General features: G+C 45.3%; 1 protein-coding gene across 4 annotated transcripts in view; it reads left to right on the plus strand.

Annotated features, from left to right (window-relative positions):
* LOC103816437 (fibronectin type-III domain-containing protein 3a-like) overlaps positions 1–13,739 on the plus strand; it is a 38,784-nt gene extending 25,045 nt beyond the window's left edge. For all 4 annotated transcript variants that reach the window (XM_050974453.1, XM_050974455.1, XM_050974454.1 and 1 more), the window contains 19 exons: positions 104–258; positions 519–578; positions 1,673–1,811; positions 2,646–2,699; positions 3,371–3,492; positions 3,582–3,756; positions 4,067–4,153; positions 4,478–4,616; positions 5,095–5,163; positions 5,469–5,587; positions 5,688–5,793; positions 6,358–6,533; positions 7,027–7,140; positions 7,664–7,813; positions 8,160–8,440; positions 8,932–9,144; positions 9,665–9,831; positions 10,496–10,617; positions 11,233–13,739. In XM_050974453.1, coding sequence (XP_050830410.1) covers positions 104–258; positions 519–578; positions 1,673–1,811; positions 2,646–2,699; positions 3,371–3,492; positions 3,582–3,756; positions 4,067–4,153; positions 4,478–4,616; positions 5,095–5,163; positions 5,469–5,587; positions 5,688–5,793; positions 6,358–6,533; positions 7,027–7,140; positions 7,664–7,813; positions 8,160–8,440; positions 8,932–9,144; positions 9,665–9,831; positions 10,496–10,617; positions 11,233–11,550 — 2,766 coding nt within the window. In that variant the 3' untranslated portion in view covers positions 11,551–13,739. The remainder of the gene's footprint in view (positions 1–103; positions 259–518; positions 579–1,672; positions 1,812–2,645; positions 2,700–3,370; positions 3,493–3,581; positions 3,757–4,066; positions 4,154–4,477; positions 4,617–5,094; positions 5,164–5,468; positions 5,588–5,687; positions 5,794–6,357; positions 6,534–7,026; positions 7,141–7,663; positions 7,814–8,159; positions 8,441–8,931; positions 9,145–9,664; positions 9,832–10,495; positions 10,618–11,232) is intronic.
* The last annotated feature ends 1,232 nt before the right edge of the window (positions 13,740–14,971 follow it).

Below are 14,971 nucleotides of genomic sequence, written 5' to 3' on the forward strand. Positions count from 1 at the left end.
CCAGTGAGGAGCTTCCTAGGCCAATTAGCGACGCCATGTTATTGACTAATTAACCTTTTCTTGCAGAAAGCAAACTTACTTGCATTATTTATGCTTTTAATAGGTTTCTGATATACAAGCAAGATCAGCCGTTCTGTCCTGGAATCTCCCAGTTAGTTCACAGAATGGAGAGAGCCATAGTCATAGTCCAGCAGCATTTACATTTGAAGTAGCAATATCCAACAGTGGTAAAAATGGAAAATTTAAATCTGTCTATGTGTAAGTTTAGTTTCTTCCTTTAAGCACAATGTTTAAACCATTAACCAATCAGCAATCTCTCTATCAGGAGCTGTTTGTTGACTTGCAGACCTTCCTACTTCACATGAAATAAATTTTAAGTAATGTCACTAAAGAGTTATACATGGACAGTGGGAAACTTAAATGTGCACTGCGTGGTTTTGCTTTTCAATGAGCTTTGAGCCCTGAGGTTTAAGGAAGAGCTGTAACTCTGCTTTCTGTTTGTTTTTGCCTTTTCACAGTGGGGAAGAATTAACAATTACACTTCCTGATCTCAGACCAGCCACCGATTATCATGCCAGGTATGCTGCTGGGAAGGAAATAAAGCTTTGGGGGATATGGGCATTGCAGGATTATTGTGGCTTCATGGAAAAGGGGTGATACAAAACAGTAATACTCTGAAAAAACACCATGCTGTGGACACTGGGTTTGCTATCTAAATTCCCATTTATCTTCTAACTTCATTAAAATACCACCTCATTTCCTTCCCTACCACCTTCTCTGTCTCCTCAGATTTCTCAGTTACAAACTTTAAATTATTCTCTGCTGATATTTTTCTAGAACAACACTCTGCAGATTGTTGTGGGCTGAAGTCAGTGGCAAATTAAATAATTTAGCCTTGAAATTGGATCTGAAAGTCTGACTTGTCAGTTTGATTTCAGAGGTGCTTGTCTGACCTGCAGCAGTGCAAGCAGGGAAGTGGGAATGCGCTCAGTGGGAAGTGGGATGGGATGATCAGGAGTAAATGATCCTGATTGGAGATGTTGGGCTGGCCAGGGAGAGAGCAGCTGCTAAACAAACCAGGGGAACCAGAGTCTCACTCAGTGCTGGGGCACTGGAGCAGATGAGCGTAAAGATTCCCTGCAGCAAAGTCCTGCTCTGAAGCTGTGGAACAGTTCTGGGTGTGGGAGGTGCTGGGCACTGCTCCACCTGCGCAGTGCTGTGTTTTCCACAGAAAGAGGCAGGACTGCTGAAAACACAAAACAATTCCTATGAAAATAGTGATTTTATTGTTTAATAACAATACAGTTGTTATTTTATGATTTAGCCTGTTTAGTGCCCATACTCCTGCACAAGTGTTGGCTGTATTTGAATTTTAAGGTGTTTTTAGCAGAAGGCTCATTTCCAGTCACGTATCCTCTTGCCATTTTGGAACACCTGCCATAGTTTTCATCCCCTATCCCACAGGTATTTCAGCACTAAAATATCTCCACTGTGACAGAGTAATGGCAGAGTAAATGAAGTGTGAGAAATGGGGGTCTGGGGTCAGCAGGTGAACTGTGTGACCCCCACCCTGCAGCCACTGCTTGGGAATAAATCCCTGAAGCTGCCAGCTCCTCCCTTACATTTCCAGGTGCCAGTGCAACAGCCACATCATTAATTACCCTTTGTTTAGAGTTTCAGCAACCAGCAGTTCCATCAAAGAAACCATTTCAGAGCTGGTGAGCTTCACCACAGAGAGCTGTGAGCCAGACTGTCCAGCTGCTCCAAAACTGATAAACAGAACCAAAAACAGCCTGAGCCTGCAGTGGAAGGTAAGAGCCACCCCTGGGGCTGAGTGAAGGGGAGCAGAGCACTCTGCTGAATTCCTGGGCAGAGGATTGAAATCAGCTTTGTCAGGAATTCAGTGTGTGCTGTAGGTGTTGCCTTTTAAGTTGCTCTGTGAAGATTGATAATGAAATAATAATTAGCTTTCTTTTTTTTTTTCAATGTTTGCTGAGTTTCTTGCCTGAAGCTTTAGTGTGACAGAGTTGGTAGCAGGGATCTTCTGAGCTGGCAGGGAGGAAAAAATGGATTTTTATTTATTTATATCTTTGCTTGAGGTTCTGGATGATAAACAGATATGACTTAATGTTCTTTTAGTTACTCTGACTCATTCAGATTAAATTTCTTTGGATAGTTTTCTAGATTCTCATTTTTGATCTCACTTTTGAATATAACCACTGTCTGTGAAGGCTCATTGGTTGCTGTGTTTATTTGGTATTTGATGTTTTTGTTACGAGCATACTGAAAAATGGTTCCAGCTAAATGACTTAAGTGAAATTATTTGTAGTATCTGTGCTTAGAAAATGAAGAAGTTCCCATTTCATGTGTCAGATGTTGCTTGTGTGAACCCTTAGATTGCACTGGCAGGTGGTGAGCACACAGTGCAAGGCACCAGGAAAAGACCTCTAAGAATATTTGCTTCATTTATAAAATCAAACAATTTATAAATTCATATTCTAAACTATCAGAACTAAAAGAAGTAGCACAGTAGCCTTGTATTAAAAGGCAGTTGGAGTTTATTTAATGTGTAAAAATATTTATAAAATACTTTTACAATTACTTGATTTTAACTCTTTTTTTTTATTGGTTTTTTTTATTTTCAGTCCTCAAATGACAATGGTTCCAAAATAACTAATTTTCTTTTAGAATGGGATGAGGTAAGAGCTTTTCTAGTACCAAAAAAAAAATCATAATGACATCTGTAGAGCAATTACACTTAAAAATACCCTTTGCTTAGGTACAGCAGCTATTTTGGGGCAACTGTCCTGACAGTTTTAAAGAGACAAATGATCAGTGGGAGGGGACAGTGTAAAACTGCCTCATTTGTCATCCAGAGCATCAGTCATTCCTGTGTTCACTTTAGATGCACGAGCATTTGGCATCTTTGGGTTGTGTCACAAATCTCCCTCAGCTCTTGAGCATCTTGCTGAGATGTAATGCAAAGGGATAAAAAACTTCCAGAATGTGTTTTGTTTTCTGCTTAGTGGTTTATCACCATTTTGTCAAATTCCCAGTACCAAAAGTAATCAGATATCTCAGTCCTAATATGGTTTATTATCAGGACTGCTCAGGGTGACCATCAGCAGACTTGGGATGAACATGATACATTAAATTCTGCATTCTTGAGGCTCAGTAAATTTTTTTTTTAATTACTGTTAAACGAGTGAAATAACATTATGGAAGGTGTCCCTGCCCATGGAGCAAGATGAGCTTTAAGGTCTCTCCCAACCCAAACCAGTCTGAGATTCTGGGATTTAGGAAGATGTAGAGTGAGGAGGGTGACCTTGGCAGGGATCAGGGAGTGACTCTGGATCTCCCTGTTTTCCAGGGGAAGAATGGCCCCTTCAAGGAGTGTTACTACGGGCACCTGAAGCAGTACAAGCTCACCAAACTCGCTCCCTCCACGAGATACTCCCTGAGGCTGGCTGCTAAAAATGACATTGGAATGAGGTAACCAGGAGCCCAGGGATCCCAAATGCTGCATTTCCCCCTGGATTCCATCAGCTGCTGCTCACCCTTGTTCAAAATCTCCTCTCCAGTGGGTTCAGTGAGACGGTGACGTTCGGCACGGCCGGGGTGGTGCCACCAGCCCCGGCACCTCCCACGCTGCTGGAAGCAGGAGTGACCTGGATGGCCCTGGGATGGAGCCCTCCTGCAGGAGGGGCCTTGGATGACTCCCTCACCTACAGCCTGGACATGGAGGAAGAAGGTTCTGTAAGTGCTGGGCTTTGTGTGGAAACTTCCTTCATAATGGTGAAATAAAAATAAAGGTTTTTTTATCTTCCGATAAATGGTCAGCAAGCATTGCATGGAATCCATGGCAGAGAGAGAAAGCATTGCATGGAATCCATGGCAGAGAGAGAAAGCATTGCATGGAATCCATGGCAGAGAGAGAAAGCATTGCATGGAGTTCATGGCACAGAAATGAAGTTCAAGATTAAAAAACTGTGATTTACCTGCTCTGGGTTTTGTTTCACCTTAAAAATCAGTGACTGTGTTCATCCTTCTTTTTCCTCCTTACCAGGGCTATGGATTCCAGCCCCAGTACAATGGAGATGAGCTCTCATGCACTTTAAGAAACCTGAGGAGGAGTACATCCTATAAGTTCAGGGTTTGTACCATGGTTTGTTCCTAATTTCATGTGCTTTCCTGGACTTTGGCATTTTCCAGCAAGTTTTTCAACTTTGTACAGAGACAGCAGGAATTCACCTGTTGTCCCCACAATTACCTTTTGTTAGAGCAGGTTTTGGTGAAGTAATAATACAAACCAGATTTTTTGCACCAGCTAATTTTGGTATAAATGGTTGTCTATATTTTGGTTGGGTTTTTAATAGATTTTTTTAAATCACCAGCATGTTTATCCTCGTGTATTATCAACATATATTGCTGTCATTAAATAACCATTTGTTCTGTATTCTCTTCCCTCCTCCAACAGCTCTTTGCCTACAACAGTGAAGGAAAAAGCAGCCCCAGTGAGGTGGTGGAGCACAGCACCAAACCTGACAGACCTGGAGCTCCCAGCAAACCTGCTGTGAAGGGCAAGATCCATCCCCACAGTGTGAGAGTCACGTGGGGTAGGTGCCTTGGGGTGTCCCACTGCTGCTGGGCTGTGGGCAGCCTCTCTGATTAAATGAGAGGGAACTCAGGCTGATAACTTATCTGCAGGTATTGTTATTGCAGGAGGAATACTCAACCTTACCCAAAATGGTTTATTTTGGGGCTGTGGAAGCCCACTGGTGTTGTTCATCCATTTCTGAGAAGTACTGACGGCTGTCCTAAACCCTCCTGTGGGTTTACTGTCATGTTTAAATAATTCCTATGTTCACTTTGAAAATAAGAGCTGACACCTGAAATTGGGAGTGTCTTCCCAGTTACTCTTCCTGGCATAATCATGATTAATAATAGGAGGGAAAATGTATTGTGAATAATTAAGTACACTGGTTTCTCTTGCTGTGTTTGAATGAATATTAATATGTTCCCTGGAAAAGCTGATAACAAAATAATGCTTTGTTACTAAATCTTCTGTAACTTCAAGGTGTTGATCTCTTTCAGAACCCCCCAAGGATAATGGAGGATCAGACATCTCTAAATACTTTTTGGAAATCTCTGAGGCATCAGTTGGTAAGGAGTCACCTCTGGGTACTAATACAGTACTCAGTCTCCATCCCTGGAGGTATTTAATTTACATTAAGATGTGGGAAATGGTTTAGACTTGGATTTTGGAGATGTTTTCCAACTTAAATGATGCTTTACTCCAGCAGTCACTTCTGATTTCACGTGTGTGTGTGTGTGTTGTACAAGTTCTCTGTATAATTAATGATTTCATATTGATTCCCTGGCTTGACCACCTTAATAATTGTGTGAGAGAATTCCCAGGTGGGATTTTGGAAAGCTTTGGAAGGGTAAAGTTCTTTTCCTTCCCTCAGGAGGGAGATGGGAGCCCATTTACAGTGGAGCCCAGCGGGAACACGTCTGTGACCACCTCAGGCCTGGCACCTCCTACAGGCTCCGGGTGTCCTGTGCCAGCAAAGGTGGGGAGAGCCAGGTGAGCAGCAGGAGGGGAAAGGTGCTTCTGTTCCATTTCTGTTCATGTTTTAGCAAAATGCTGTATGTCTGTGCTCTGCAATGACCTGTGTCCCTGGCAGGCCTCTGATGTCACGACTGTCACCACAGCGGCCGTTCCCCCCGGGCCCTGTCCTGCCCCAGCCCTAGTGGGCAAAGCCAAGCCTAAGGAAATCACTCTGCAGTGGGGTAAGCACCAGAGCTGGAGTAAAACACTGCTCTGATTTCAGTCATCCTAATCAAAAATCTGTAGAACTCATCAGGGAAAAAAAAAAGGTAAAAATAAAAATATAGAGATGCTGTCCGTGGCCTTAGGGGTTTTTTGGGGTTAACAGGGGGGTTTTTGGTTTGTTTTGTGGGATTTTTCTAAAAAGACCAAAGATTCTGTCCACCTCTGGTAGGGAGATACAGTGAGACTTAAGCAAACATAAATATTTTCCAGGAAGAAAGCTTCCTGTCTGCCCTGACAGACAATTGACACCTACTTGGCAATTTAAAAATCAACTCTTGTTTTCTTACTGTTATCTCAGTAAAGAAGATAAGTAAAAATTAATGAAGATACACTCTTTAGTGAAGGAAACAGGGAAAATACATGAAAAAACCCTGATGAAGGCCATCTTAAATTAAGTATCAGTGCCTGGGAGGGGAAGCAAGCTTCATGAAGCATTTCTGCTCAGACATATGACAAGAGCCTGCCCTGACTCAGGGAATTTAGAAATTAATAGGCAAATGCAATCTGTTTTTGTCTGCCAGGCCCCCCAGCTGTGGATGGAGGCTCTGAGGTCACAGAGTACCTCCTGGAGATGGCCAGCTCGGAGCAGGACGAGCGCAGGGTGCTCTACCAAGGCCCAGCAGCTGAGTTTGGAGTGACCAACCTGCTCCCAGGGAGGAGCTACAGCTTCTGGCTCCGGGCAGGGAACAGAGTTGGGGTGAGCACTGCACTCACCACGTCTCTGACACCATACAGGGGACAGCAGTGATGCTGCTGAGGCCTTCTGTAACCTGAGTGGTGTGAACCTCTGGATGTTTGTGCCTTTGGAATTGTTGGATGTGTTACCCCGAGCTCAGGCTCTGCAGATGTGGTGGGAGCAGCATTGTGTGGAGGGGAGGGGGTGCCAGCCATGCCAGGCTGGGAGAAGTGTGGATAAACGTTGGTGGCATAAAAGTGTTTGTGAAATAGTGCCCAGCTGCTGCTGGAAGGCAGATCCTGGCTGGGGAGTTACAAAACTCTGGCAGTGGGAGGAACTCAGATATCCTGTGGGAATGGGGCCAGCTTCAAGTACCTGCAAGGAATCTGAAACTGAGCTCTGAGCTCTGCTGTTTACTTCCCTGTCAAGTTAAAAATAGTTTGTTTGCTTCACTTGCACATCAGTTCTTGCCCTGGTGCTGTTGCTGTGTTCATGCAGTGTTGTTTTCCTGCAGTTTGGCCCCCACTCTGAGAAGGCAGAGCTTTGCACTGCTCCAGGACCCCCTGAGCAATGCTGCAAACCCCTGGTAACCTGCAAAAGTGCAACTTGTGCTGTGGTTTCGTGGGAGGTAGGTGTTGATGGCTTCCAGTACCACCCAAATTAGTGTTTGGCTTTTAGAATTGTAGTGACACATTTATGATGCACAGAAATTAGAGAAATAGCATGTGTAGAGGTGGAATATTTTAAGCCCATTTCTTTTTAGATGTCTGTGTTGGGTTTGTAAACTTTATGAGTAATTAATTGCAGTCTTAACTGGACAAATTGGGTGGCATTTAATCCTCCTCATGGTGTGGTAATTGATATATAGTGAATTAATTCTTTTAAGTGGTAAGAGATTGTGAGGCAGTCAAAATTCTGGTGTGAACTGTGGTGGTGTTACAGCCACGTGTCACCTTTTAACTACATATCCCTTGGAACAGTCCTCAGGTTTCAACGCCAGTGCTTTCAAAGGTTGGGTTTGATGATCTTGGAGGTGTTTTCCAACCTTTTCTGTGACTCTCACCCATTGTCTCAGTGTGACAGAGCTCCCCCCTGGGTGCTGGGGGTGTATAAGTGCAAGAGCTGAGCAGAATTTCTCCCTCACCCCGCAGAGCCCGGCGTGCAACGGAGCAGAAATCACCGAGTACAGGCTGGACTGGGGCCAGGTGGAGGGGTCCATGCACATCATCTACACTGGCCCCTGCCAGAGCTATGAGGTCAAGGGGCTCACACCTGCAACCACCTATTACTGCAGAGTCCAGGTAGGAAGAGCCTTTTGGTGCCACTGGGCACTTGCAGTCTGGGGACAAACTCCAGCTAGAGAGGAATAAAGTCATATGCTGTCACCTGCTCATGCAGTAGAGAAGGTAATTGGGAAAAACACTTCCCTTGTCCCCCAGTCCCTCCTCGTTCCCTGAATCTGGAAGAGTTTAGATCCAGTGTGCTGTGAAATACCAGCTTTACAGATGCTTTGCCCTGTTGACAACTTATTCAGGAGATTTTCCACTCTCTTCCACATTGCTTTTAAGAACACACAGAAGGCTGTGAGAGCTGTGACTGCCTGCTTGGAAAACAGGGATTTGTTAACTCCTGTGTGGTGTCTTCCAGGCTGTGAACGTGGCTGGGGCGGGGCTGTTTGGGGACACGGGCGTGGTGACCACGCCCCCATCAGTGCCCGCAGCCGTGGCCGTGCTCCACTTACTTGAAGAGGATCAGGTGGAAATTTCCCCTCCTTTCTCCACGTGCCTTGCAATCCAGTGGGAAGAGCCCTGCTGCCACGGGGCAGAGATCACAGGCTACAACATCGAGTATGGGGAAAAGCAGCTGGTCACTGTGGGCAGAAACACGACCCATGTCCTTGAGAATCTGCTGCCTGACACCCTGTACAGGTAAGAATTATTCTACAAGTTAAGAAGAATTAGTCTACAAATCACATTTGTAGGATTTAAAAGTCCTTTGAGGGTAGTGCTTTAAATTTTTAGAGTAATATTTCCTGCAGCTTATAGACTATTTGCCTAATTCATCCTGCAGCTCTAAAAAAACTCCTAAAATTGTCATATCCAGAGTCCAGCCATGATATTGACAGGAGTGAGATCGTGGTTGGTGTTAAGGTTGACATTCTGTCTCAAAGACTTTAAGGTTTCTGGGTTTAGAATTTTTCATTGGGGGCTGAGGTGTGTGGTGAGAAGATGAATGGACAGGTAAGAGCAGAGCAGGGGATCCTGTGACCTCAATCTTGGTTGAAGCTGAGTTCAGATTTAATTTCTAACTGCATCTTAATTGCTTTACTGTTTGGAGTTAACATTCTGTACACCTTTTAACTCTTGCTTTGTTACCCAGCACTTTTTGTGACCATGTGGCTGCTCTCTCCCATCCCCAGGATCAGAGTGCAGGCCATCAACAGCTTTGGAGTTGGTCCTTTCAGTCATTCCATGAAAGCCAAAACCAAACCACTACCTCCTGACCCTCCCCACCTGGAATGTGTTGTCTTCAGCTACCAGAGCCTTAAACTGAAATGGGGAGAAGGGCCCAGCAGAGCTTTAATTCCCAACCCTACTCAGTTTAACCTGCAGATGGAGGACAGGTTTGGCAGGTGAGACCATTAAGGATCTTGTGGTTTACTACTTCATGTCAAGTTTTTAAGGTGTTTTATGTTATTCACCCTTCTCTTAGCACCACTGAGTCATTTGAGCATCCCAGAGTCTGCCCTTTGCAGCTTTGCATCCCATCTTTCAACCAGAAATGCTGTCAACAACTTGCATTTCTGCTGCCTGTAAACAGTAAATACTATCTAAAGAATAAGTAACTTACCACCATCCTGTGCTGGCAGGGTTATTTTTGGACATTCAAAAACTAAGTTGGCCCTGCATATAAGAAACAGGGGTTGGCCAGCTGTTCTTTAAAAGGAAATTTCAATTTATTTTGAATATTCAGGGGTTTTTCTCTTGATTCAGAGGAGTTGGGCTCTGCAGCCCCAGTCAGAAGAAAGCTGAGATACCCAGAATGCAGCATCGCTTCTTTGTCCTTAACTCAAATCCCAGTGTTCCAGGTCTGATACTGCTCTAAACATTTGTGGAAGCTGGGTAACTCTGTGTGTGTTCTGTGTCCCCCAGGTTTGTGACAGTCTATAATGGTCCCTGTCACACCTACAAGGTGCAGAGGCTCAGTGAATCCACCACGTACCATTTCCGCATCCAGGCGTACAACGATGCTGGGGAAGGAGCCTTCTCGGAGGTCTGTGCTTTCACCACCACCAAGTCTCCACCTGCACCTCTCAAAGGTGAGCTGGCACTGCCCTGGCTGCAAGCCACTGCTGGGCAGGATTGGATCCTACAAGCTGACCCTCAGCCAGCCTTAGCAGGGACAGAGACACAAACTCTCTCTGAGGGGCTTTGTCTGGGTGTGAAAAGGGCTCTTTTGTTGTCATCACCTCCTGCACTGCAGCTCCTCACCCCTGAACTGAGCATTCCTATCTTTGCTCAGCTGGAAAGGCATTTGGCAGGGTTATCCATCAAAGCAGTGTGTAGGCAAATGAGGGCACAGCTAATTCCTCTGATCTTCACTTTTTAACGTGGACATTAAAGGTCATCATTAAAATCACTGTGAAGGTCAGAGTGCTGAGTGCCTGAAGCAAAATTGATTGACTGGACCATGATTAGAACATAATTTCAGCTCTGCACACAGACAGAAATGCTGGGTCCTGTAGTGACTTGAAAGTTCCTCTTTACAAACATGGGCTCACCCTGGCAGCTCAAAAAGACCAACAAGTATAACCTACACATAGCAATGATAATTTTTTTAAGCTCATGTCATCAAATAAAAGAAAAAGAAAGAAACAAATGCTTTATACTATTAGAATAAATTGCCTCTAATCATTGCAGCTGTACATATGTAGAGACCACTGTTCTTTTTCTAAAGCACCAACAAATCACTCTCTTTTGCAGCACCCAAAGTGATTCAGCTGGAAGAAAACACTTTTGAAATCACATGGGAGCCTCTACAGCCGATGAAAGGAGATTCCATTGTTTACATCCTTCAGCTTGCTGCTGGCAGAGAGTTTGATCAGGTACCTTTTATACAGCTTCAGGAATGTGAGAGCTTTTTCTTGAGAAAAATTATTACTGAAGAAAGTGTGCATATTTCTTGTGGAAAGTGTCTCTGCATGTGGCAGAGGGTGGACTGAGATGGTCTTTAAGGTTTCTGCCAACCCAAACCATGCTGTGATTCCATTATTTGAAGGTTGAAATTATGTTTGGGGAAGATGACAGGGAGACTTTCATTTCAGAAAGTGCGAAGTGGGTGAGCACTGGTTTATCCTGTTCTCCCAACAATTCCTTTGGCTCTTGATTCTTAATCCTGATGGTTTGTGGTACCACTGCCTCTGTTAATCAGAGAGTCCAATTTGCTGAAGGAGCTTTAGGGAAGAAAATGCAGGATGATTTTTTTTCTGCTTTCTGAGCCTCCCAGCCCAGGTGAGGCGTTAGTGTGGAGGTGTAGCAGGAAACTTCAATGAATCATGAGTTGTCCAGATATTTAAGCTGTGGTTTTACAAAGCTGGGGAGAGGAGGGCAACTCCAGGCTGTGCCCAGCACTGCCCACACCTCTGGAGCAGGACAGGCAGTTCCAGGTGCTGGTGCTGAGTGCTCTGCTCCTGCCTGAAGCAGCTCCTGTCTCCTGCCAGGTGTACAAGGGCCCCGAGCCATGCTTCCGGCTGCCAGCCGCACAGACGAACTGTGAGTACCGCGCGCGTGTCTGCGCCGGCCGCCAGTGCCACGACCTGCCGGGCTGCCCGGAGCTCTGCGGCCCCTACAGCCCCAGCACCGTGTTCTGCTGCCAGCGCCGGGAGCCGGGCCCCGCCGCCGCTCCGGCAGGCGCGGAGCTGGCGCAGAGCGGGAAGCGGCTGCGCGAGGAGCGCGCCATCGCCATCGCGCTGCTCTGCGGCTTTGCCGTGGTCGCCATCCTCTTCGCCGTGGTCATCCAGTACTTCGTCATCAAGTAGGGCAGAGCTGGCCCCGCTCAGCTGTCTGTATAGAGCTCTCTGGGGTATTTATGGGTAGTTCAGTGAAATCCTAGCTGGGAACCCCTCGCTCCGTGCGTTCCCGCTCCTGCTGCTGGCTGCCGGCGAGGCTGGCTCGGCAGATCCTTTCCAAATGCTGGACACAGATTTCCTGTAGAAAGGGTGATCCCGGGGCCTCTTCAATCAGGGTGAGCTGTTAGAGAACAGCAATCAGCTGCCTTACGGTGCACACTGGAGGGGTGTGTGCACACTCCTCCTCTCTCCCCATCCCAGCCAGTTGGAGAGGGAAGGCATTGCTGGAACAGTCCTTTGCCAGCACCACCAGAGCAGCGGGAGGCGATGGCTGTTCCATCAAGTTTCGCTGTAGTTTGATATCCATGAAATCCAGCAGCACAAGTGCTTTGAGCTTAGAGCAGAACTGCAGAGCCTACCAGAGCATACCACATTTACTAGACTGTAGAAGGAAAGCAGAATATTGACTTAGTGATATTACTACTTTACAGTTATTTTAATACTTGGGATTCAGTAATAATCATTTCAAGTGTTGGAGTAGAGGGTGCCAGGGTTTTTTAGGGTTTTAATCCAAACCAATGCCAGCAGGACGTGGCGCTTGGCCGGGATGCCCAGGAAAGGCTCTGCCCGGAATGTTCCTGCTGTCCTGAGCAGCTTTGGCCCAATCCACATTTCACTCTCAGTGCCTGAGAGAAAAGTAATTCCCTGTGCAGCGTGCTCAGAACAGCACAGGAGTTGTCTTTAAGGAGAAAGAGTGCATTTATGATAAATGTTACACTATTTGGCTCAAACTGAGCAAATGTTTTTTGTACTATTATTAACCTAAAAAATAAAAAGTTCAGCCTGCTTTGGGTCCCCTTCTAACTTGACCCCAACGAGCAAATTGTACGTGAGAGAACTCTTTTTAGATAACGTTTATACAATGTTTTAAACTTGCTATCCCAGTGGTAGCAGCTTCACATTCCATGGTTTTCCTGTTGGGAATGTTCAGCCTGCTATGAACTTGTCTGACACTCGTCCTGGTCGGCTGGGGGATATTTTTGTGGACACTGTGCACTACATTTGACTGTTGTGTTCCATCTGCTTGTGAATCCCTGAGGAGGAGCCTGGCAGCTCCTGGCTCCGTTAGATCAAAGCTTTTGAAAGCTGTAACTCACAAATTTCCAATGTTTCAGGATGGGTCTTGCCAACAGCATTTGGAACATGCCATAGAACGGTAGATTTAGGGTATTTTGCAAAGTCTGTGGCTCCACTTGGGCCGTCAGAACGATGCACTTGTGGGTGGGAGGGTGGATGTGACAGAGCTACAGGCGATGTGTTTCCAGTAATTAATTAATCACTTTTAAGGGTCTTTCTCCTACAGCAGTTGAGGAATAAGGTTGTGTTAGAGTTTGAGGCATTGTGTTGTATTTCAGATGTGGAAAACCTAAATTATGACCTAGTATCACTTAATCCTCTTCACAGTAGATCGATGGTGCAATCTGAAATTAATCTTTTCAAAACTTACTCTTCATTTTTGTACTCTATTTATTTTGATTAAAAGTCCTGGAAAGAAAAAAAATGTATGTTTGAATGTATTGTTCTACTTGTAGCAGAACTTTAAGTTAATCATTTATTATTATATCATAGAAATCTCTCCCTCCAGTGTCAGAGTTTTATACAGATATTAGTCTCTAGTTTGCAGAAGAGTTTACAATCTGTCTTTATTTTCCTCATAGTCTCCCTTTAGCAGATAAACTGCCTGCAGCAAATCTCCATTGCCAAAGGGTTCTTTTTAAACTCCTTTGAACCAACTTGTAGAGGTTTATTTGGCAATAATAGTCCTGAAATTAGGATTGCAGAGTAAATACTAACAAGTCACCACTGCTATAAAATGAAATCGAATCCTTTTGTGATTGCCACAAAATGCTCATGTTTCCAGAAAATACCTGGGATTTGTACTGCAATACGGATTTTCCATCAGCTGTTGTCCATTCCAGAAGGACGTACCATCGTGGCATTAATGTATTTTAGGTATCTTCAGTTTTCTTGTTTTGTCATTTTTGAGGTATCTCAAACGTATGTTAAAGCTGCCATGCATTGTATTACTAAATTGTAACTATCAAATAGATAATATATTTAATACAGCCAATAAATAATACAAATGTATTCAAATTTGACTCCGAGCTCCTGTGGTTTTGTGGGATTTAGTCTCACTTGTGTCATGTGTAATGTGAGGGAAGGGAACACGCTCAGTGTCATTAACAGCTGAATTAATTTGGGACCCTTGGAATATCACTTCCATTTCTCCTCACATTGCAGGAAGGACCTGCCATTTCCAGGTGAGGTAGAACAGTTCTTTGATACTGGAAATTGAATTGTTTGGGGCTGATTGCCAATTTTCCATCATTTTGTGTTGACTCAGGACTTTTCCCCCCTTAACCTCTTCTCCAGCAATTACTGCAGATTGTGGAATTTTTTTGACAGTGCCTTAATGATCTGATAAAGATAAGATGGGAGAGGCTTTATTTGAACATCATTCCCAAAGAGACAGCTGGACATTCAGCCTGGGTAAACTTTCCACTTGAGGAACAATCAGGGGTGAGGAGGTGGAAAATGCTGGGATAGAGGAGGCAAGAGGAAAGGGGGCCAGGGTGAGGGAATCCCAGGGGAAGGCTCTTGGAAGCTGGAAATACAGGGCCAGAGGGAGCAGGGACACCCAGCAGCAGGATGTGTCCTCACAATCCTCAGAATTCCTCCAGAACCTGGGAATGGGGCTCTAGCAAAATGAGAGAGGGCTCAGTTACAAAACAAACCACCTCCTCCTCGGAGCTTGGCTCTTTGCAACTCTTCTGCTCCCAAGGACTGCTCAAATGCCAGAGTTTTGTGGAGCCAAATAGTGTGGGATTAGTGCTGGAAAGGTCAGAGCTGAGCACAGGCACTGCATTGTCCAGCAAATCCCAGATCTGACGTTAGGGAGATTCCTGCTGCCCTTTCCAACAGGCAGAAGCTCTGGCTGGGGTTCTTGCAGATTTGGATACCTCCCAAAAAGAAAAGCTGTCCTTGTGCCAGGGCTCTGCATGGCTGCACCCTGAACACCTCAACAAATCTTGTCTGGGAAGAAATTCCCAGTGAAATTTCATAGAATGGTGGAACGGGTTGGGTTGGAAGGGACCTTAAAGCTCGTCTTGTTCCCCTCCCTGCCAGACAGGGACACCTTCCCCTATCCCAGGCTGCTCCAAGCTCCATCCATCCTGGCCTTGAGCACTTCCAAGGATTTCAAATTTATGGGATTTAAATCCCGCCCCCTGAGCAGAGCCACGTGCCCAGGCCGTGCTCCTGTTTCTCCAGCAGATGATTCCCAGCTGGCCGCAGCTGCCCGGGATGAACGACCCGCGGCAGACGGAGGCGT

Source organism: Serinus canaria, chromosome 4A (genome assembly GCF_022539315.1).
Source record: "Serinus canaria isolate serCan28SL12 chromosome 4A, serCan2020, whole genome shotgun sequence".
In the NCBI taxonomy this organism is placed as follows: Eukaryota; Metazoa; Chordata; class Aves; order Passeriformes; family Fringillidae; genus Serinus; species Serinus canaria.